The 24410-nt window shown below is 31.9% G+C and overlaps 1 protein-coding gene across 1 annotated transcript in view; it reads left to right on the top strand.

The window, feature by feature from the left end:
• Positions 1-23835, top strand: part of LOC148285692 (very long chain fatty acid elongase AAEL008004-like) — a 55415-nt gene extending 31580 nt beyond the window's left edge. The window contains exons 3-7 of the mRNA XM_088238673.1: positions 18100-18290; positions 19252-19332; positions 20005-20167; positions 20687-20823; positions 23371-23835. Coding sequence (XP_088094799.1) covers positions 18100-18290; positions 19252-19332; positions 20005-20167; positions 20687-20823; positions 23371-23715 — 917 coding nt within the window. The 3' untranslated portion in view covers positions 23716-23835. The remainder of the gene's footprint in view (positions 1-18099; positions 18291-19251; positions 19333-20004; positions 20168-20686; positions 20824-23370) is intronic.
• Positions 23836-24410: the final 575 nt, after the last annotated feature.

Raw genomic sequence — 24410 nt, 5'->3', positions numbered from 1 at the left:
AGTAATATCAAAATACGAGTTTAAGACAATCGGTATGCTACATGATCAAAAACAAACGGGAATTTCTAACTTTTAATGCCCGCGCTGAACCAATCGGTATTTTTGCATATACATCGAAAAACAAGACAAATTGCATAATTTTATTTAGGAAACCAACAGTTCTACATACATATTTATAGTAAACAAACATATATATTGTATAACCTCAGAACCAATGACAGATTTCCACAAAGTGTACAAAGTAAGATAAGAAAATATAATACATCTAATTAAACGATATCTCACGAAAAAAGCCCCCTCCCCCATCCTTTTACCCGGATCCGTTTTGAAGGTCTCGAGGCCTCTTTTCAGATCTGCACATCGTAAAAACATTTTTTTTTTGCTTTCACGAACCATAAATTATTACTATAATTTTTTTTTTAAATTCTTATTTTACAATAGATTTGTGTTTTTTTAGAATTTACATTTACTGCTTTCAATGCTTCTATCGCCGACAGAGCAACCTAAGTATATATAGTCAATTAGTCAGTCATCCTCAATCCAATTTTCGCAATTCCGACGGTGATAGGGCATGTTAGTTCATTAGCTTGTTAGTAAACCGGAAGAAACCAGTGCGATCAGGAGAACCAGAACTAATACCACCCCTCCACCGGACAAATAATTCAACCCTATTAAGCCCAAAAGAAAATCATTGTTAGTACATTCAATCTATTCCTAGCACCACCCTATTCAAGAAGATAACCAAGCATCAACCTATTCAAAACCTGGCATCATCTTAGTCAAGACCTATCAACCAATCCATTAACCAACCTTCAACAGATAGAGGAATTAAAGATATATCGATGTTTAATCACACGCAGATTGGTGAATGTTACACAGTGTGTAAAGTGGCCACTTAAATCAGCCAATGACAATAAACCCTATAAATGCCTAGACTTCGATATCCCGTCTCTAAAATGTTATCCATTTCTGTTTTAATCCAGTCCTCGTCTATAAAAAAATGACGAAATCAAAGTATGGTTAATAAATTCCATTTTAAAAAACCTAAAAGTTGCTAAAATGTTTCTTATTTGGGTAATACCGTGTGTGTTGGATTTGTTCCGACGTTTCGGCTACCATTGCAGGAGCCATTTTCAGGGTTAACTGTGTGAATGTGTGTTTAAGTACTAGTTATTGTACCGTGTCGCAGTCGGCGGTAGGCACATTTCTATTTATTTTTTTAGTATGTAGTTCTGGGAACCATGTTGAGTTAATTTAATTAATTTAATTTAAGTTAAGTTAATTTAATTTAATCAAAAAAAAAAAAATGTGCTTACTGCCGACTGTGACACGGTACAAATTACTAGTACTTAAACACACACTTTTTTTTACAAAAACACTCAGTTTATCCTGAGAATGGCTCCTGCAATGGTAGCCGAAACGTCGGAACAAATCCAACACACACGGTATCACCCAAAAATGAAACATATTGATAACAGCGACCGTGAAAACCTTCGCACCTATTTAAAAGTTGCTTTTCTAAAATCTTTCCAATAATAATATGGGTATGTGGAGTTGATCATATATATTTTTTAAGAATGACAATACTTTTAATGGAAATATACCAGTAATACGTAAATAAAAGAATACGTCATATATTTAAATAACAAAGAGAAAAATAGTATGAGAAATACTACCTTTTCAAATGTGACCAATCGAGAGAAATAAATCAAACGAAAAGACTCGTGGTGGGAACCGAGGACATGATATACCCATTTTATTATTGAATTGGTTGCGGTATGTTAAAAAAAAAATATTTATTAAATCACTGGAAGTTTTGTGTAGAAATGAATAGTACCCGCATATTTTTTTATTTTATATATTTATAATTTTATTTATTCACACAAATATATATATAACAAAAAAAATAATAATAACGCTCCCTAACTCTATGAGGCCAAGAGCCATGTGTTCAGTTGCGATACAGCATAATGAAAAATTAAAATTATTGCATAAACATATATTTAACAAATATCTAGACAACAGGCTGAATAGTTTATATAAATCTGTACAACATCTATCAGCAGTCTCCTGCAATGGACTGTCTTCCTTAGACAAAATCAAAACTTGTACACTTTTCCTGAAAATAGCTTTCGTTTTGGAGAACTTAATATTGGAGAAATTTCTCTGAGAAAATGTCGTACGTATTTTTGGTATTAAATCATTCAAATTACAGGAAAACCTCGTGTAAGCATTCTGCTGGGAACTCCTAACTTAATTAACCTAATTGTTTGTTTTTTTTCTCGAGTGAAAATTATAAGAAACCTGTCATTTGGCAAAAGGTTAAGTTATGTACTTAGATTCAAAGATAAAATAATATTCTCGTAGAACGACAATTCTCATGTTCCGAAGGTAGGTATATTATATAAGTTGGTACTCGTTTCTGCAACATATTGCTCTGAATACAGCGTGTGAGAATTATTGATGGAAAATTCTACGTCAGAGGTTTTCAAATTACTTAAAATTTATATTAGATTAAAAATAAGATATATGCAGCTAGTACCATAGACTGTTACTACTTTAAATGACGTTATGGATACATAATATATACACACAATTAGTTCAATTAAGTAACATTTGTTAAAGTTTCAATACAAGTTTAAAATCAATAAAAACATATCAAAATTTAAAATAATGGTCAAGACCTATGTGATAAACAATTTATAAATTAAATATATTTGCAATGTTATTATTAGAACACACATAACAATATGTATGATATGTGTGCCCTACTTTAAGATTTAAATATAAAAAAAATCAACCTTGGCAAATAAATGCTGGTCACAAGAGGCAAAATTGGCAGTTCACAACGGAGTCCTGGTCCCGTCCCTGATGTATGGGAGCGAAGTATGGACTTGGAAAAACAGGGATGAAAGTAGGCTGAATGCTGTCGAAATGCGATCTCTCAGGCAAATGTGTGGTAAAACTATGTACGATAGATGCACAAATGTTGAGATCCGTACATTATGTAAGGCTGAGACAAGCATTATTGACAAAATCAAGAAAGGAGCTCTGCGCTGGTTTGGACATGTAGAACGAATGGACAGCGGGAGAACGGCTAAGAATATTTACAATGCGAATGTTGATGGATGCAGAAATAGAGGAAGACCGAGAAAGACATGGCATGACCAAATCCAACAAATACTTAAAGATGGACATGTCAAAAGTCGGAATAATCGGCGCGCGTGCATGAGAGAAGTATGAATGTAGAGGAAGCGAGATCTGTATGCAAAGATAGAGTGTTGTGGCGTTCTATCCTCTCTGCCTACCCTTACGGGGAAACGGCGTGATGGTTTGTTTGCAAAAAAGAAACAAGCTCTTGTGTTTGAAGAAGGACTTACACAAAATTATCATTAATACGAGTACCACTGTAATTTATATATTTAAAATTTATAAAGTATTATCATTTTTCAATGGTCTATTGTATATTTTTCAGTTATTCAATTGCCAAGGTTTTTATACTTACAAATAATCCTATAGACATGAAAAAAACTCTTTAAACATCAAAACAAAAAATATTTTATAAAAATAAACAAGGACAAGGACAAAATTACATGAAATTTTCAACAAACTTTTCGGCATTTAAAATATTCATCAATTTGTGACTTAGCTTAGTAAAATAAAGAAAAATAAATAAACATGTCCACAATGTAATCATTATTATCTTACACAATGTTTTATAAATATGTAGATGTACTGATTTATTTATTTGGTAGAAACTAGAATCCCTTAACAAGGTAGTAGTATTTTTTCGTAAAACTATTGCACTATAAAAGCAAAAAATATATTAAAAAATGCCAAGCAATAAAAAAAAACATTTATACATTTTGAGAACCAAAGCAAAACAAAATTTTCTTATTTACGGTATAAAAAATAACTAACATAAATTATGAACAAACCTAACTCACATACTCTATGCATACAGTTTCATTCAAGCTTTACATTCCTTGAATACTAGATGAATATTTGAGATTCAGATCTATAAAAACCACGATTATTATGAGAAACAATGGAGCTTACGTGTCGCGATAGTAATTAATTAATTATGTAATTTATGATTGTAAGTGCTCCTAATGCAATAGTTTAAGATGCTGAAGAAATATTGTTTTGTTTGAACAAATGGGAGCATTATTATTATATTTTTTATTATATATTTTTTTTCAATAAAAATGTCCGGCAGAGTTATTCACGAGTATACGTAATGCGTTATGTCAGTAAATAAAGCGAGCCATTGTTTCATGTAAAAAAACATATTATATAAATAAGTTTCTAATGAATAAGTCACTAAAATCAACAAATGGAAGAAATGAAAAAATATGGATGTTCAAACATAGGCAAAATGGTGAATGTTACACAGTGTGTAAATTGGCCATTGAAACCAGCCAATGACAGGTCATAAGCCCTGTAGATTGTAGATGCCTAGACTTCCATATTCTCTTTTCTAAGGTATTCTCCATCACTGTGGTAATTTGTTAATCTTAACGACTCCCGAGGGGGTGAAATCCAGTCTTTTGTCTACAAACATCAGGACAAACTCAAATATTGTCATAAAAACCAACTGGTCCAAAAAGAAGTTTAAAAATTGGAAAATTGTTTTTAGGCGTTGCCTAGAATGTGAAATTTTTCAGTCAGATGAATCTCTTCGTAACAATAAAGGTTTTAGCTCTTTAACTTCACTAAAATCAACAAATGAAAGAAATGAAGAAATGTGGATGTTCAAACATAGGCAAATGGTGAATGTTACACAGTGTATAAAGTGGCAACTTATACCAGCCAATGACAGGTCATAAGCCCTGTAGATGCCTAGATTTCCATATTCCCTTTTCTAAGGTATTCCCATCCCTGTTGTAATTTGTTAAATAAGATTGCCTTTAAAATTCTGTATTGTGGAATGATCCTTGCAAAGACAAGTTGCAACGCGAAGAACCAACAGGAACGAATTGAATTAACGTTTGTAAACTATAAAGTCGTGATAAAGAGAGGCCATTCGCAAACCCTTGATTTTGTAGTCTGATAAAAAGTAAGGATATCATACCATTTTCCCATAATTTTAAAAGACTGTTTATTCAAAATCGCGCCTTAAAAAAAACGAAAGTTAAAAAAAATAAGAACATCAATTTTCTCTTGTAATTCTTATTTAAAAAACATACTTAAAGTTTTATGTAACTTAACTAAAATTATTTTTTGACCGGCAGATTACGCATTATGAAATTTATACCGAACTTTGGTAGTTTTTTTGGTGGTATTCATATAAAGACAAAATATTATTTGTTCAAGGATTAAGTAGCGACAACTGAAATTGAACAATAATTTGTATTTTGAATCTTCAAAACAATTTTACACATTAGTATTAATAGGTTTGAGTGTTATATTATAGAAATTTCAATACTTCCAAATTCCACAACATGCGTTATAAGTAGTGAACTATTTACAACAAAATTTTGATGAGTTGCAAAAAAATATAGTCGTAAAACACGAAATACGAGACTCGTATTTTGAAACTGTCATTTAATTTTCTGTATTCATACGATAAATAAATTTTACTCTGATACGGATGTTTGTAAAAAGGTTCATCATAAATTAATGTAAGCTTTTGTGGCATGAAACAGTAAGGGTAGGGAAATGTAATGGCTAAGGGGGGGAGGAAGCTTGAAAATTGATATAGAATGTTATGTTTTGATCAACCATTTGCATTGAATCTAACAAGTTTATGTATAAAATATAAAAATGGAAAAATACTCTTGGAAAAATAAAACTTGGATATCGAATAATGTCAAAAATCTTACGTTAATAAATCACAATCGAGGTCACACAACAGCGAATAAAAAGGTAGAAGTGCTATAAAATTTCTGAGGCTAACATAATGATGCATAATAATCACAGTTCCTAGAATATTGTCAACACCGAGGCCCTTTCGATTATTAAATATTCAAATTGTAACGGAAACTTAAAGTGGATATTTGTTTCGGAAGCAAAGATCTTGTCTGTTTTGACTGCTCTCAATTTTAAGTATCAATATATTATTCTGTTTTAGGTTTTCAATTAATTACACGCAACTAAATGACCCGCAACAAGGTCATCCATGCTGTTCAACTTTAGAAGGTTATTCCTCATTGAAATCTTAGAAACTACCACGAATCATTGAACGTTAATCCAATTTTAATTTGATAATCATAAAGTCTCAATGAAATATATCAAATACTCTGGAATGTGTGTACATAAACAGGAAATTTCGTTCATTTCCTGTCGACCGCGGCATATTTTGTATTGTAAATTATTGTAACTCACGTGTTGATACAAGAGGTTACTGATAAATGCGTATGTAGCAGATTGACTAATTAAGAAAAATAGTATATGGCATAGTTCATTCATAGTGTCGTAAACTAGCATATTGGTAGGTATGCGAAATAAACAATCTTAGTAATGGCGTCTTTGCACTGAAACATTAAACTACGGCCATTTTTTCCAGGTGAATCTATTTTCCCTAGAGCTTTTTTTTAAACAGATTGGATTATAGAAAGGTTGTCAATGTTTCACAAAATATATTATGTATTTGTTTCATAGGAAACAGAACATAGATAGAATAATCACTTTTATATATTTCCGGTCGTTTTTACCATTTCTATCAAGTTTCTTAATTCTAGTAATATGCTTATATTTATTAAAATCTGCCGCCCCTTTTCAAAGCTTCTAGCACTTTTCATTTTCAAACTTTTCATTTTGTTATATTTTTTACACTTGATGGTTGGATACGATATTTTTATATACTTCACATTATGAATCCATTCGTTTAAAGTTATTATTTTATACCTGTTCGCATATAACGTAGGCGGCATTTTATGAATTTATTGGTCCATCTATAATTCTACATGCTGATCACCTCTATTTTTTATTCAACCACACAACGCCCATTTTTTTGCCCCCAGATTTACTTATTGCGTCTTTGGCGTTTAATCAAGATATTGACCATTATTCGTTCTACAGTTCTCTGGGCAACTTTACGATTCATGGCGGATTGTTTCGTAATCGTTGAGACCGGAAGAAAACATTAACCACTTTTTAATTAATTGACCATTAAAATGTTCAAGTAATGTTTTTTTTTCTAATGGAACCTTTACATGGAAACTTCATGGTTGAACAAAAATCTGTTGTTGAAAATACTAATTTTGACAAATCCCCCTTTAAAATTATGAGATATTAACACTTTGTATCCCGGAACCGTGTAAATACGTGATTATTTAAATATGTATGCGTTGTATCCCGGTCCCGCGTTTTCACGTGGTTTACCAGCTGTCTAAAGAAGTGCATTTTATTAACATTTAGTGACTTTTATTAGTACTTTTTTGCTGCTAATAAACCTCGTGAAAACACGGGACCGGAACACAATGCATGGTTATTATAATCACGTGTTTACACGGCTCCGGGATACAAAGCACAAAAAAGGAGAGACTTCCTGTATATATGCGAACATTGCAATGCGCAATGTGGCTCTCCATAAGAGCCGATGTTGGCAAAACTATCATACAAAAATGACTTATTTAATTATTTCAAATTAATATGAGATGTTTCAATTGATTTAACATAGTATTTTCATAATTATGATACTTTTAAGAAACCCTTTACAAAGCATGAAATTTCACAAAAATGGACCGGGCACAGGGTAAATTCTATGTGTATTCGGCCGGTGCTCAAAATGTTAATATTTTTCACATTTACCTTCATGTAAAAGCTTTTAAAACTTAGTTAATTGTACAACGTGCAAAGGAAAGGTCAGCATTTCAACAACAAAGAGAATAGAACAGCTGTAATTAGAAATTAAAATAAAATCAATAAGATCGTATTTTGGAGCGAGCTACGTTTTGTCTTGAAATCTATAAATGAATTAAAATATGTTTGCACTGTTGATTTGTTTTAGTATCTTTTTTGTTTCATTCCAAATTATAATTAAGACATTGGCCGATAGATATCAAGGTAGTTTAAAAATAGCTCTCTTCACCTTCGTTATAAAGGCTTTGATATTTGCAATAAATGCTGGGGCATACATATGTCGTGTCGTGTCTACTTGTATTGATTTCAGTAGACCGAGTTGATTGATAATATTACAATAATTAAAATACAGTCTGCCTTGACTCGACTGATTTGTTATTAATTTCCGTAACCAGTTGGTAATTTGTAAAGATTTGTAATATTTGATGACTGGTTTCGCTAATGTATCGCAATGGGTGCAGTTTTATTCGTCACAATGACAAAATTATGACTGGCCTGGAAGGTTCTTTCGCAATACTGTAGTAATTTGGGCTCATTTATAGACAAGTCATTAAGAGGATATTATATGGTGTCACAAAATTTTTATAACAATGTTTGAATATGTCCAAATGCTTGAAGACTGGCCAGATTTCATCCCTAGGGAGTTATTCATGTTAAAATTTATTTCAACAGAGAGGTAAAACATTTTTGAGAAGGGAATATGGAAGTTTAGGCACTTACAGGGCTTATGACCGGTCATTGGCTGGTTTAAGTGGCCACTTTACACACTGTGTAACATTCACCATTTTGCCCATGTTTGAACATCCACGTTTCCTCAGCTCTTCCATCTGTTGACTTTTGTGAAGTAAAAGAGCTGAAACCTTTATCATGTGGGTGAGTCAAAAATGTTTTCCCTCTAATAAATTCTCTCGAAATAAATTAAAATATTAGACATTTACGGGGCTTATGACATGTCGTTGGTGGGTTTAAGTGGCCACTTATACGGTGTGTAACTCACCATTCTGCCCATGTTTAAAAACAGATATATATAATTAAATGTTATAAAATATTTGTATATAATCATTGACCGACTATTATGTCTACCAGTTCGAGAGGTACTAATCTCCATGTCAGGATTCTAACCACACTAACATGCATGTCCCACCATACAACTTCACCATAGCTATAATAGTTGCTCAAAAATGTAAAACTAACGTGATGATAAAACATATGCATTTAGAAGCTAAAACCAAGGTGCATGTTTTTATCTTTTAAGGTCTTTTTAAGGTACATTAACAACAACTTTTCAATAAAGTCCAGTTTACGATTTTTCATTATAATGGTATCCCTGTACCTAATAAATGTATAATTAGCCATTTTTTTTAATGTAACTAGTGCACGTTGGTGTTCTTTTCTAATAGCTTGGGTCATATCAGCCCGATGGTTTTCTATTTTTGTGAGACTATTATTTTGAAGGTCCATAGTAGGTTGTACATGTTAGTGTTATTGGTATTCTGACGAAGAGGCGGGTAAGTTTTGTAACCGATAGACAAGGAAAAGTCGAGAATTATTTAGTAACATCAATAAATCAAAATAAATTTCACAGTAAACGGGATAAGCTGTTCTCCTTGTCTGTGTGTGAAGAAGGAGGTCAGGGTATTATTGGTGACTTTTCCGCAAAACAAGTCCAGTTTGTAACCGGGAGGCTTTGTTTTCAATGTGGCCACACTGTGAAAGCTGACGGCCAATTGGGCAGCTGACAGATGTTTTATCATTCAATATTGTTTGCTCTTTCATAATGGAAAGATGATACACCAAGCAGCATTTACAAATTATAGACATTTATTTCTAAAATCAACGTTCAGTCGGTCCATTGTTTTACCGTCAAATTTGTTCAGCAATGACGCTCACCCTTGGTGGCAATAATGAATGAGAAAGTTGTGTTTTTTTATATATTTTTATTTACAATAGACTATCAAACTTGGCCATTTATTTTTATATATTATGTTTCGTATTATCATGGCTATGATTTGAATTTTGTGCACATCGCCCGTGACGTCATGAGTTCAAGTCGGTGAGTTTTCCTGTCATTGAAAAGGAGAATTGATTGGTTTTGGTTCACTTGAACCTGTGACGTTTATGATTTTTTCATACAGTTTCGAGGAACTTCGTCATACAATTGAGCAGAATATCTACAATATTTTATTGTCAAAATTTTCGAACGGTAGCTCAATATAACTCACCTATGTTTAGATTACAGAATACCGGGAATGAATATGCATCATATTTTGATATCTTTAGTTTATCTCTGCCTAACTTAAAAAATACAGTGACCAACATATTTTTATCAAAAAGAGCAAATCAACTTCAGAAGATTGGGTTGGAATAGTTATAATTTGATTGATTAATGTATTTTGTTATGGTATAATTTTTTTTAAATACATTTATAATGTGCATAGTTCTAGTAAATTAATATTTCATAATCGATTTTTTTGTATTTTTATTTTTAAGCACTCCTTATACCACATATATGTAAATGGCAAAAATGCCGTGTATAAATAAAAAAAAAAAATGCTCTTATTTTTATCGCGTGTAAGAAAACTTCAATTACAATTTCCCGTAGCACTGAAGTTCCTTGTTGTTGCACCTGGAGCGACTCTAATCCAAATAAGATCCATCAGATACCGATGCATCCCGAAAAATGCACTTTTTGGGGCGGAAGACTTTATTGCGCATACTTCTTCAAAAATGAAGAAGGCCGGTATGTTGCCGTCAATGAAATCCATGACAAAGCGATGCTCAACGAATTCTTGTTGCTAAAAGAGCGTGAACATGGTCCGAAAGGCATTGCTCTCACCAGGATGGTGCCGCAGCATACCATACTGCACGCCAAGCCACCGACTTATTAAAATAAAAGTTCTGTGACAATGTCATCTCGAGAGAAGGACTTGTGAGGTGGCCTCCAAGATCGTATAACTTTATGCCTCTAGACCGTTTTTTGTTGGGAAGTCGTTGGCCTATGCGGACAAGCCAATGACGTTTCCAACCTTGGAAACCATTATCAAGCAAAGTTTGTGCAACACGATAATAATAATAAAAACTTTATTTATTAACCATAATAATAAGTACATATACAATGTGATAAAAAGAAAAGAAAAGGGTAACTGCACATGGTTAAATAGCGGGCTTATAGCCATTCGAATGAGGAAGTTCAGTGTCTTTTTTTCTTTTTTCTTTGTTAACACTTTGTGTCCCGGAGCCGTGTAAACACGTGATTATAATAACCGTGCATTGTGTTCCGGTCCCGTGTTTTCACGAGGTTTACCAGCAGCAAAAAAAATATTAATAAAAGTCACTAAATGTCAATAAAATGCACTTCTTTAGAAAGCTGGTAAACCACGTGAAAACGCGGGACCGGGATACAACGCATGCTGATATTCGCTAATAAGCGGAATGGGGAATGTTGTAGTACTTAAAGTGGCCACTTAACCCAGCCAATGACAGGTCATAAGCCCTGTAAACGCTCGAATATCCATAATCCTGAATTTGAAAAAAAAAAAATTCTACCTCATCTCTGTAGGGATATAAATAAAAATATATACCTACTCCCCCTTGGGAGAAAATCCAGATTTGTACAAGTACACGCACCAAAAATAATGTTGTTAAATATATATCTTTACATAATCACTTTGTAAAGTGCCCTTGAGGTATTATATTACGAAAATGGCGCTATATAAGTTATCCATAATTTTTATTATTATATGCCTGAAATATTTTTTCGTCGTTAACGGTAAAAAAAATATCTATGGAATGTTAAATTACTTGGGTCATTTCTCAAAGAAAAGCGTCTTTATAATAAAAATATTATAATCTTTTTCTTTGGTATGTGGAAGGAACCAATATTTAAGATAAATGGATTATTATTGCTTTTATATCTGGGATTATTACATGAGCATTATTCATTTTTTACATACGAGTACCTGTCACACGATGACGCAATTCAAAAATTGTAAATAATATTAGCGTCAATCTTCTTGCGCGCGGTTGAGAAAATCAGAAATGGTGATATTTTTATTTTTTATTTTATTTTATTTTTATTCTTAAATCATATAACACAAAGTATTTTACAAGTATAATACGTTGAATTACATTACCAGAAGTTACAACAACTCAACTCAGAACACAAATAATATTAACATTAAAAAAATAACACATATTGAGAACAACAAAGAAACGTAGCAAGTTTAGCACCTTTATAACTAAATATAGCACAACAATATATAAAAAACGCTTTTAAGAATAAAAAAAGTAGTGAATCTACTAAGGGAGATAAGGTCATTAACATCACATGCCATGCAGATGATGCAGCCATAGTAATGATGAGAACACATCCATCTCAGTAAGTAAACATCTGGATGCCTAAGAAATGTCGTATAGTACAATGAACACATGATTATTGGACACATAATTCGGATATACAAAACGTGTGTATATTATAATAATTATGTTTATTATCTGGGATCATTGGTATATATTTGTTAATCACTTGGTTAAAAAAAAAAATGCGTTCTTATGTTTTACACGCTTTCCCTACTCTTTACGAGTTTAGTCTCTCTCAATACAGGGCAGTACTTTAGTTCTACGACTTGTGTCTCAATAAATGTAAATAAAATTATTTGTGAATTAATAAATTATTAAAATAAATAATACCTCGGTCCCTATTTTACAATATTTTACAAAATTTACAATAAAAAAAAATAGCATAAATAAATACAAAGTTATTTTAATATTACACATCATAATATACTATACAAATATAAATTACAATACAAATGTTGTTCCCTTTGCAGCAATAAATACGTATAAGGGAAAACTTATAATGATTATTTCGAACGAGGAAGTTCATTGCTACTAGAAATGGGATTTAAAAAAAATATTTCTTACAAGTGGTAAAAATTAGAGCATTTAGTTGTACGAAAAAATATGTTTATTTTATTTAGTTCAATGATTTTCATAGTTCTAATACAATATTATTTACATCTATACATATTCTTACATTGTGTATCCTATTGTACACTTATTGTCCTAATTTATAATATTTTGATTGGTATATTATATGAAAAACTCCATTTTTTTTCCGTATATTTTTGGTTTTAGGTTTCTCGAAAACGTATTAAAAAAAATGGTTTAGTAAAAATGAACTGCTTCGCAACGTCGCAGATTTTTGTGACCACGTGCAATAGCCAATAAATAATGGCATTGTTATGTTGTTGTGGCAACCATGGGCGATCATGATTGCAAACGGCAACAGATATCCGGTTTCCGGAGTAGCCATGTTTTTCGACTTCTTGCTTGTTTGGGGTACAAATCATAACTGTACGGGTTTCAAATGTTCAATTTCAGAAACAAAAGCAAACGGTTTGTCGTTCCTACAAACTAATTCGATAATATCAAAAGATGTCGATCATATCAAACGATGTCGGAGAATGCCTGCAAGTCAGCGATTTGTTCAATAAACGTCAGTTATACCCATGCTTTTTTGTTTCTTGTCAGTTATGTTTCACCATTCAGATGTGTGTTTTGATCACTCGCCGACTAAAACTCGTGAAGCCGCTTCAAGGGCAGTGTAATTTAGAAGTTTCAGCGAGGATTTCAAAAAAACTTAAAAAAATCATAGCAATGACAATACGGTACACAAAAATAAAATAATTTTGTTTGGCTTAGTTTGTAGAATATATATAATTTTTAAACACTGAATTTCTTAATTATAGAGTTTTTTACCGCCATCTATTGTTAGTCGGGAACAACTATTTTAGTAAAAACTCTTCTTAATAATCCAAGATGTCGCTGCTATCGAGGGCCTCGCCTCGATAGAATATTTTTATTTCGCTTTACAACTCACAGCAAAACCATCTGAAAAGTCGTATCAATTTTATGGATAAAATAATGTTCAAATGAACAAACTTATTCAGAGATAAATATTTTCACTGTACGAGTATAACACACAAATAATGAATAATAATGTGAAATTCAAGGTACTGGCATTATATTTATTGAAATTAATTGACAAAAAAATATATTCATAAGTTAATCAAAATTAAATACAAATTTATAGTTTTGTGCATATTCTTAAATGAATTATTTAAAAGCTAAACCTTGACATTATCGGCACTGAAATTAAAAATATTCAATACTAATATCCTAAAAATTCTTCGTTACGTTGCAATAGGCATATTGTAAAGTTACGGAACTTTTGATGTGCGTGTTTGTATACTTTTATTTTCAGCATCTGATATGTCGAGTTTAAATAAAAACGAAAATAGTATTTGTCGACGCATTCTGGAGAGTAATGATAAAAATATATTTGACCCTTCTTATAGTTATAATTTGCTACGTAGTCTAGTGGTAAGCGCACTTGTCCACTATGAAATCGAATTCTACACAAGTGATACCTACCGGACAAAGTTAATACGAATTGATGAAAATAATGTTTTTATAAAGCAATATTTCGTAGGGCGTGAACTGGTACCTAGACATCTTGCTTTAACAAAAGTTAGGCCTATTTCAGACGGTAGTAAAAATCTTCACGGCACAATAAAACAACAAATAGAAGATTGATAATTATTGCAAGTTCCATAATATTGTTTCCATTATTTTTATTTTACTATATACAAGGAAAAAAGTTAAAGTGTGGAATGCGGAAATTATAGAGCAATCAGCCTTATGAGCGCTGTTGGCAAACTGTGTGGAAGAATACTGATTGAAAGAGTAAGAAAAGTTACTAAGGACAGAGTGTGGGATATACAGAGCGGTTTTATGAATGGAAGAGGATGTACGGATCAAATATTTGCTTTACGAAACATGTCAGAACAAATTCATGAAAAAACCAAAAGCATTTCTGCGTATTTGTCGACCTGCAAAAAGCGTTTGATAGAGTTGACAGAGAAAAATTATGGAAGGTGTTATGAGTATGAAGTGAGCGGAAATCTGATACGATCTATTGCTTCTCTGTATAAAGACAGCACAGCATGTCTAAGGGTAAATGGATCATACACATCGTGGTTTGACATTCATAAAGGATTCAAGCAGGGGTGTGTGATGTCACCATGGCTATTCAACGTGTATATCGATAACTGCATGAAAGAACTGAAAGGCTTTAGAATGGGAGCAAAAATGGCTGATTTAACTGTCAATCGTCTTTCGTATGCTGATGATGCCATGCTTTTTGCTAACAACAAAGAGAACTGTAATTCTTGTTAACAAAGGTCTACAATGTATGCGAGGGAAGAGATTTGATGATGAATGTCAATAAATCGAATGTGATGGTTTTCGTAAGAAATGAAAGTATGACTAAATGTGAAATCACTGTGAATGGGGTTATACTAAAACATGTAGAGGAAGTTGTGTATCTAGGAAATATGTTTACTAGGAATAGAATGACTGAGAAAGATATTGAAAGGAGGGTGAGTGCTGGGAACAGAGTAAACGTTGCACTTAAATCAATCTTGGCAAATAAGACTTTAAATAATAAATTGACGCGATATCAGATTTATAAAAAAAATAGTTAAAAAAAGAAATCACAATATCAAAAAGCGGTTGTGGTCCCGTGGGTAGTGTCGTGGATTCGCGGATCAATCTCAAGAAAGCAAATATTTATTTTAAAATATATTTTTACATAAATATTAAATGTCAATCTACCCCAATTTAAGGGTAGTTATACAGTCCGCAATTTTGAAAAATGATAAATTGATTTTATCGGGTGCAGTAAGGTCAATTCTATGTCCTGCTAAAAACAACCAGGCCGATTTCATACAAAAAACTACCTTCTTAAAATAGTGTTAATCACAAAAACGGGATTTCTCAATTTCAAAGAAAAATCTTACGGTATAGATGCTGCTGGGAAAATTAATGCCTACAGAAATCTAGTTCTCTTTAAATTGATAAATACATAAGTATTATATTTTATGAATTCATTAATTTTAAAATACTCGTACCTGTAGTAAAAACAACATGTTTTAATACAGGTGTCACCTCATACATTCAAATGTTTGAATGAGGTATCATTTAACATTACATCTGGCTGTTTTCTGCAAAATGCATGTTTGAGGTTGGGTGGTCAGCTTGACTAAAAAAAACACCAAAATTACTGTTATTTAATTAGTCTTCAAGTTATTTTACTTAACTTATAACCTAATATAAATATAAAATAATATGTTCAATACGTATTGACGTAACATACATAATATATTTACTAGGGCTGGCTGTTTTCGGCAAAATGTACATTTTAGGTTGTGTGGTCAGCCAGACTTAAAAACTATTGAAACTGGTCAAATACATAATTAAATTTTGTTTGTATGATAAAAAAACGAATGTATGCAATATTCATGATTTGTGAAAATAAATATAACAGTAAAACTGTTGTGTAAATTTGATTATTCAGTCTTTTCACAAAAATGATGCATAAATTGGTTTTTTTTAAATACAAACAATAATTATTTATGTGTTTGACCAGTTTCAATAATTTTTAAAGTCTGGCTGACCACATAACCTCAAATATGCATTTCGCAATAAAAGCCAGGGGCCTTATGCTGGAATCGTTCGTCTTTAGAATCGTATGCGACTTCCGTAATTCAACAAGTGAAAAATTCGACAAGTGACAGCATTCTTGAACCACCCATACGAATGCAGTCGATTGAAAACCAATCGACTTTATCTCGAGTGCCCCAAAGCACTCGGCATTGACAATCGAATACGACATCGTAACTTTAGCTGTCAAACTTACAACAACAAAAACAAATCATCACGCCATTTCCCCGTAGGGATAGACAAAGAAGATAGAACGCAATACCACTCTGTATTTTTTTTTCTCTCGCACGCCGATTATTCCTACTCTTGACATGTCGGTCTTTAAGTATTTGATGGACTTGATTATGCCATGTCTTTCTCGGTCTTCCTCGTTTTCTGCATCCATAATGATTCGCATCGTAGATCCTTTTAGTCGTTCTTTCGCTGTCCATTCGCTCTACATGTCCAAACCAACGAAAACGCTGTCAAACTTCCTTTTTGTAAAACGCGTTTGAAAGGCGAGTGAGTATTTTTGTTGTATTTAACTTAAAATTTACAACACTTATCAATGTTATGATGATAGCGTTTCAACAAATGTGCAACAAATATAGCTGCACTTATTTTTAATCCATTATTAAATGAAGTTTCAATAGAAAGGTGATTTTACAATTATTTTATCGCTCGTCAATGTCAAAATACGTTTTTGAAATAAATATTATACAATATGTTTTTAAAATCCATTAAATGAATAGGAAATATTTTTAATAACATGAAGATGTGTGTTATGTCAAAGGCAAATGATAATTATAAATGTTGCAGTGTCTCAGTAAAACATTTTCTTTTATTTTTTTCATAATATTCCATACACAAAATGTTCAACGGAAGAAGTTCGACAAGAAACAATAAAAGTTTACGTGTGGCAGGAGAGCCATAGATAAATACGTATTTGCGAGTGTTGCCACTTTTTCATTCGTCTTTGTAATTTAACTGTCGGAGGGTTTTCAATAATAGCATTATGACACATCAATCGAGATGCCCAATCGACTATTGGACGTAGTTATGCAGAAAGCAGCCAGTCCACAATTTTGAAAAAATGAGATATTGATATTATCGGGTGCAGTAAGGTCAATTCTATGTTCTGTTAAAAACAGCCATACCGTTTTCGTACAGAAAACTGTATTAATCTCCTTCTGAAAATGGTGTCGATCACAAAAGCGGCATTTTTCAATTTGCAAAAAACACCCACAGCACAAGAAAAAATTTACGGTACTTAAAAAACATTAAATTGGTCAATTGCATAATTAAGTTCTTGGTTGTTATTTAAAAAAATTAATTTATTTATTCATCGTTTATCATTTGTAAGAGTCAAAAACATTCTAACTGTTGTGTAGATTTGTATATCCACTCTCTCCACAAAGTACTATTATCTCAGTTTCACTTTTCTATGGCTGGCTCTTTCTGCATGACTACCTTCTATTGTCGAGTGGGTGACAAAATGTCATTTCTTTCCAGCATAAGGCTCCAGATCTAACATTGAATGGATACCTCATTTAAACTTTTGAATTTATGTGGTGACATTCTGTATTAAAACATGTTTTTTTTAAATATCAGTTTTACTTTTCTCCATAGTTAATTTTAGCAAGTCGTGTGGATTTGGACGATGCGTGAATTACGCCATTCGCTGCGATTAGTGTATCGTTGTTACCAGATGGGAAAAAGGAATTAATGAGGACGATTGATTTTTTCTAGATCCTCGCACCCAGAACTGGTGGATGATGTCTGGTCCTGGTCCCCTGTTCACGGTCATCATCAGCTATGTGTACTTCTCCGTCTCCGTGGGGCCGAGATATATGAAGGACAAGAAGCCGTATGACCTCAAGGGTGTCATGATCGTCTACAATGCGGTACAAGTAGTGTTCAGCGCATTTCTCATGTACGAGGTAAGCTAAAACTTTTTTGTGATTCAACAATATGCTAGGTATGCTCAAATGCTTGTAGACCAGGCTGGATTTTACTCCGCAGGGAGTTATCGAGATTGAGGCTTATCGCAACAGAGAGAAAAAACTTTTTTTCTTTGTTTCACGACTTCAACGGTGAAAGAATTCCCTGCACATACCCGAAAACTATTTTGAAAACCGAGGGTCTTCCTATCGGTTTCTTTCTTTTTAATTACAAAAACCGATTAACTTTATTTTTTAAAATAACAATTTCACGAACCGCAATTTTAATTGAATTTAACTCAACCGCTTTCAGTGTCCCTTTCATTGTGAGTTTGACAAATTATAGCATCTTCTACCCTGAGCAATATTCACCATTTTGCTTATGTTTGAACATTCACATTTCTTCAACTATCTTTTGACTTTTGTGACAATTTTTTAAATTCTGTGTTGATATGGTCAAGGGAGATAAGTCAACGAATATACTATAGTATTATCTCTCTTAATCTTACTTATCTACTACCTTAACTAATTAACCTAACTTAACTCCTTTTACCTTATCAATACAGAATTATTGATGTTACAAAGTTAATTAAAAATACCGTGATGGAAATGGATTTTTCTAACTAAATTAATACATGAAAACACCGTTTTTGATACCATCCGTGTAATTGAAATATAGTCATGAGAAAGAATTTGTCGATTGATTTAATTGAATAAAATATATATGTATGTGTATATCATAAGCTCTGTAAATGCCAAAACTTTTATATTCTTAACAGCCTTATATCCGTTGAAAAAAAATCCAATTAGCTTTTTTAACCCTACTTTAAAAGATTGGGCTCAAATTATTGTTAATATCTATAATCTGTATCTGTAATTATTTTTCAGTTAATTTTTGCATAGGTACGTTTTTTTAACGAAACAAGAGGTATGGCTAACACGTTTATTTCTGTTAATTTAGGGTCTTATGGCTGGATGGTTGTATGAATACAGCTTCACGTGTCAACCCGTGGATTACAGTGATAGCCCGAGCGGTAAAAGGGTAATATATTTTAAAATTAATTTATTTGTACATGTGTTTGGTAAATAAAAAAATCATTAAGGTAATTAGCTAATGACACTTTAAACGGCATATGTATTTGTCCTGACATACAGTCCTAGTTTCTTCCACATTCATACATTCTGTCATCATAAATGTCCTTTAATTGTGTCGGGTTTTAACATGGTTAAATTTATCTGATAAGACTATTAAAATCCAAAACTGAAATGTAGAGAGACAGGTATTATGTATTATTTAAAACGTGGTTTAAAACAGTGACAAAAATTCGTTTAATTGTAATGGAAAATTTAGTAAAAAATATATTTCTTCTATAAAAAAAAATAAATGGACGTGATGATAAACAATTTATAAAATTAAATAAAATTTTAATGTTTGTCTGAAACCTTCGATATAAATGTTTAAAAAAATATTTATTTACTTAATTTGATAGTGAACAACGAAGAAATTACAACGCTACCTCTAGTAAATAGCCCTTTCTTTTATCTGAAATATTTTTAGACCAAAACCGACGTGAAAAGCTTTCACAAAGTTTATTAAAACATTACAATTGATTTGATAAAGTGAGAGAAAGCTCACAAGTTTCAACGTCATAACGTCATTTTTACAATGTTGCAATGAATCCGCCATCCAATCATAATATTATTGTTTTGTTAGATGGCTTCAGCCGTGTGGTGGTACTTCTTGGCTAAGATAGTGGAGCTCCTGGACACTGTATTCTTCGTATTAAGAAAGAAGAATAATCAAATATCTTTTCTGCACGTATACCATCATAGCATCATGCCAGTCTGCGCATGGATTGGAGTTAAGTTTTTACCAGGTACGTTTCTCAAATGATTTTGTAACGAGTTTAAGCGAGCACTTTTCTACATCCTGTAACATTTACCATTATGTATGAACTTTATCTTAAAGTTTTAAAACTTGTCAATTTGTTACTTTTTATATATTTACTTCGCTTACAAGCGTGTTTCTAAATTCGCTATTATAATTCAATGACTTTATGAAGTCATGCAATTTGATACGGTATTAACAGAAAATAAAATAAATAGATGTTTTTCTGGAAAAGATTTCTTACTTTAATATTTATTTATTTTTCTATACATATTTATTACCAGCAAATCTATATAACACTAGAACATATAAAAAATAAAATAAAGTGTTTTCTGTTTAGGATAGTCTCCATCTGACAAAGCTCAGCTTATGTTAATCCCTAATGTGTTTTAAGTGCAAGAGGATTGTGAAATCGATATTGAAATGATTTTTATTATGTTTGTAGCGCTTTAATCTATGTGTACGTAATTTTTTGTAACGCATATCATAATAAATCAATTAATTTTAGGTGGACACGCAACCCTTCTAGGAGTGATCAACGCTTTTATCCACATCATCATGTACACCTACTACCTCCTCGCGGGACTTGGACCACAATACCAGAAACTTCTCTGGTGGAAGAAATATGTCACTCGACTACAATTGGTAAATATGGATTACAATGTTACAAGTAAAATGCAAGATGAGTGGAAAGCGGAAATGAAACGATTACGAAGTATAATACGAGTATATAAAGGGCCTTTTGAAGTCCCATTTGTCAAATTTTGATTTTTCAAGAGGGACAAAAAGCTTTTTCAAATTGAGTTTAAAAATATGCATAACATGATAAATTGCGCACAGACACTTTAAGGATAAAATAGAATGAAAGGATAGACTCCTATTTGTCAAATTTAGCAATTTTTCACGATAGACAAAAAAAATTGAGGTAGTGTTTTGTGTGTGAGATGTTAAAAATGAGATGATTGAAAATCAAGTAACAATTCAACGGGGCAATAAGCAACCCCAAAGTAAATATGAGATAATTGAAAATCAGATAATACATTGAATAAGGAAAGAAACTACCACAAATTGTATATGAAATTACTGAAAACCACAAAGAAAATCACGGAAAATCAAAAACATTTTAATCCTAAAGAAATCAGTCAATATAAAATATAGGAATAAAAAACCAATACATACATTTTATAGGTACTCAAATGTAGAAAGAAAATATTTTAAAACGTGCACAGTTTTAGGTCTCCCACACAACCGCCAGTACTAAACGTGCTCTAATTGCATTAGAATATGAATATAATATAAATTAATAAAGCATAATTCTTCTTCTTCTTCGTTTTTTCATGGCCTTTTCACATCTCAACTTGGGTGTTCTGGCCAGTGTCGAGTAGTTGATAATAAAGCATAAAGAAATCGGCTTATCAGAGCGAAGCAACAAATAAATTATGATGTAACAATTTTCATTCTTAAAATAATTTATGGGTCAAATCAAAACAAAACAAATTAACAAAAAACGCTGTACACATCTTTGATGAGCGGACATGAGAGCATTATAACTGTAAAAGTGCAACTTTTCGGGAAAGCAAAAAACGTTATTATAAACCCAATTATTTAGCCACAGAACTCATATATTGCTAAATGGGTTATTATTTACAGATAATTTCATTTGTGAAACAACATTCAAGTAATTTTTAAAAATAACAGAAATATTCCAGATATACCACTTGAACCATTAAAGACGGGACAGAAATAAGTTTACTTACACTTCTAGAACTGACTAATACTATTTGTACTACTCAACGAATGATATAAATGAGTCTAGAAATGAGACCGTCTTGTACTATTTGTGCCACTGAAAATATGGCTTAAATGTGCATACTTATTTTATTAAAACCAAAGTTTAATAAGCACAAAGTTGTTTATTTGTGTTTTGAATAATCATAGAAGTGTACTGTTAATACCATTAATGCGGGTATGTACAATGAACATTTTCGCATAAAAATCACAAAATAATAAAGAATGCAGTAAGTTATTCTCTTATGTCCGCCCACCAAATATATTATGTAACCAGAGATAAAAAAAAACGATAAGATGGGGTGAAAAATAATTTTTCAATACTTATTATACATGGTTTATTATTTTATAAGTTTCTGAAAGAATTTAAATAAAGCGTGAAAATATTAAAAATATATTTTTAAATCCTTTATTGATAAACACATACAAATAAGTGATACAAATTAAATATTGAAATTAATTCTTAAGATTTTATCAACTACCTAATTTATTAGATAAATTAAATACTACGGGAACGTATTCATATTACCGTAAAAGAACCTTAGAGTAATAACCTAATACAAAATCCGTTATTGATAAACACATAGATAATTAGGTATATGTGATACAAATTAAATATTGAAACTAATTCTTACGATTTTATCAACTAATTTATTAGATAAATTAAATATTATGGAACGTATTCATATTACCGTGAAGGAACCTTAGAGTAATAACCTAATAGAGTCGCCCATACGGAGAAAAAACATTCCATAATTATTGACTACGAAGTTAGCTCCACATTACAGAACTACAACGGGCCGTAGGTGCAAGTACCAAGGGTTGAAAATTGCAAGCTCAAACCAAAACCACCTATTACACGTTTGTTATTAAACTAAAAACCATTATTAAAAAACATTTGGACAAACTCAAATATTGTAATGAAACCAACTGGTCCAAGAAGAAGTTTAAAAATTGAAAAATTGTTTTCAGGCGTTATGTGAAATAATTCAGTCAGATAAATCTCTTCACAACAATAAAGGTTTCAGCTCTTGAACTTCACTAAACTCAACAAATGGAAGAATTGAGGAAATATGGATGTTTAAACATATGCAAAATGGTGAATGTTACACAGTGTGTAAAGTGGCCACTTAAACCAGCCAATGACAGGTCATAAGCCCTGTAAATGCCTAGACTTCCATATAACCTTATTTAGGGTATTCTCCACCCCTGTTGTTATTTGTTAAAAACCAAATTTTTAATTTGGAACGCTTTTATTCCATGCAATAGAGCCAAAGGGCTTCTCTAGAGAATTATTACTCTGAGAAAGGAAAACACTGTGTTGATTGGCCCACTCTCATGATGGCGATGCTACAAATCGCACATTTTCTGTACGCAGTAATTGAGCGCATCTCTGTATTTCAGGTCCAGTTTATGATCATTTTCGTCCACAACGTCCAGCTTCTGCCCAGGACGTGCAATTACCCCAAGGTGATCGCCGTGCTCCTGACGGTCAACGCGTCCCTCTTCATCTACCTCTTCGGCTCCTTTTACATCAAGACGTACAAGAAGGAAGCGGCCCAGAGGAGAATGGCGGCTTCGATAGCTACTAGTAACAATCTACCAAGTGCAGACAAATTAATAACAGGCACAGAAACAACGCAACAACCAACCTCAAATGGAAACTTCGCGAAAGACAAAAGTAATTATCTTATAGAAGAAATACTGTCTTCGCGAAGTAGCACATACGAAAAATCTAAAGACCAATAGTCTTTATTAAACTGTTTAACTGAATTATTTAGGCTAAGAGGGTTTTTTATGAAATAATAAACACTTATTGTTAATATCTGTGCAAGCTTTTTTTTGTAAATAAATCATTGTTACTTGTAACTGGGGTGTTGATTTATTTTATTGTTAATCTGAACGGTATCAACGAGTTCACAAATTTTCTTTCGAGTGTTTTTGGCTTCATTTCTTCGATCATGAATCACGACTAATTCATTTAGAAATTATTTCTTAAAGACCATTATTAATATTTACGTTAGTTTTTTGGTAAATCATGATTCGAAAACACTGTTTTTTCCTGTAATTAAGTCGTAGATTCTTGTGTAAAATGGTCCGTTTTTTTATGTTGATTTGCTGTAACATTTTATACTTGATTAACCTTAGAGTAATAACACGCCGCTGGCTAATGGCTAATAGAGTCACCTATACGATAGATATTTGGATACTTTGATAGATATTTGAATTTCAAAACACATTCTCAATTTGTAACAAAATGATTTTTTTTAAATTTTCATTTATGGGAAGATTGCGAAATTTAAATGATGTAAAGAGTAGTGTTCTTATATATAAAACAATCATATGTTTACACATAAATTACAGTTCTTCTTTTCTTTTTTTATGAAATGAAGGAGAAATTAAAAATATACACATTGTACAAAATAAGGCGATGAGGATAATAC

This window comes from Micrasema longulum, unplaced genomic scaffold (assembly GCF_059751315.1).
Source record: "Micrasema longulum isolate JH-2025_06_02 unplaced genomic scaffold, ASM5975131v1 h1tg000013l, whole genome shotgun sequence".
NCBI classification, from domain to species: domain Eukaryota; kingdom Metazoa; phylum Arthropoda; class Insecta; order Trichoptera; family Brachycentridae; genus Micrasema; species Micrasema longulum.
This window is presented reverse-complemented; position numbering and strand designations above follow the sequence as displayed.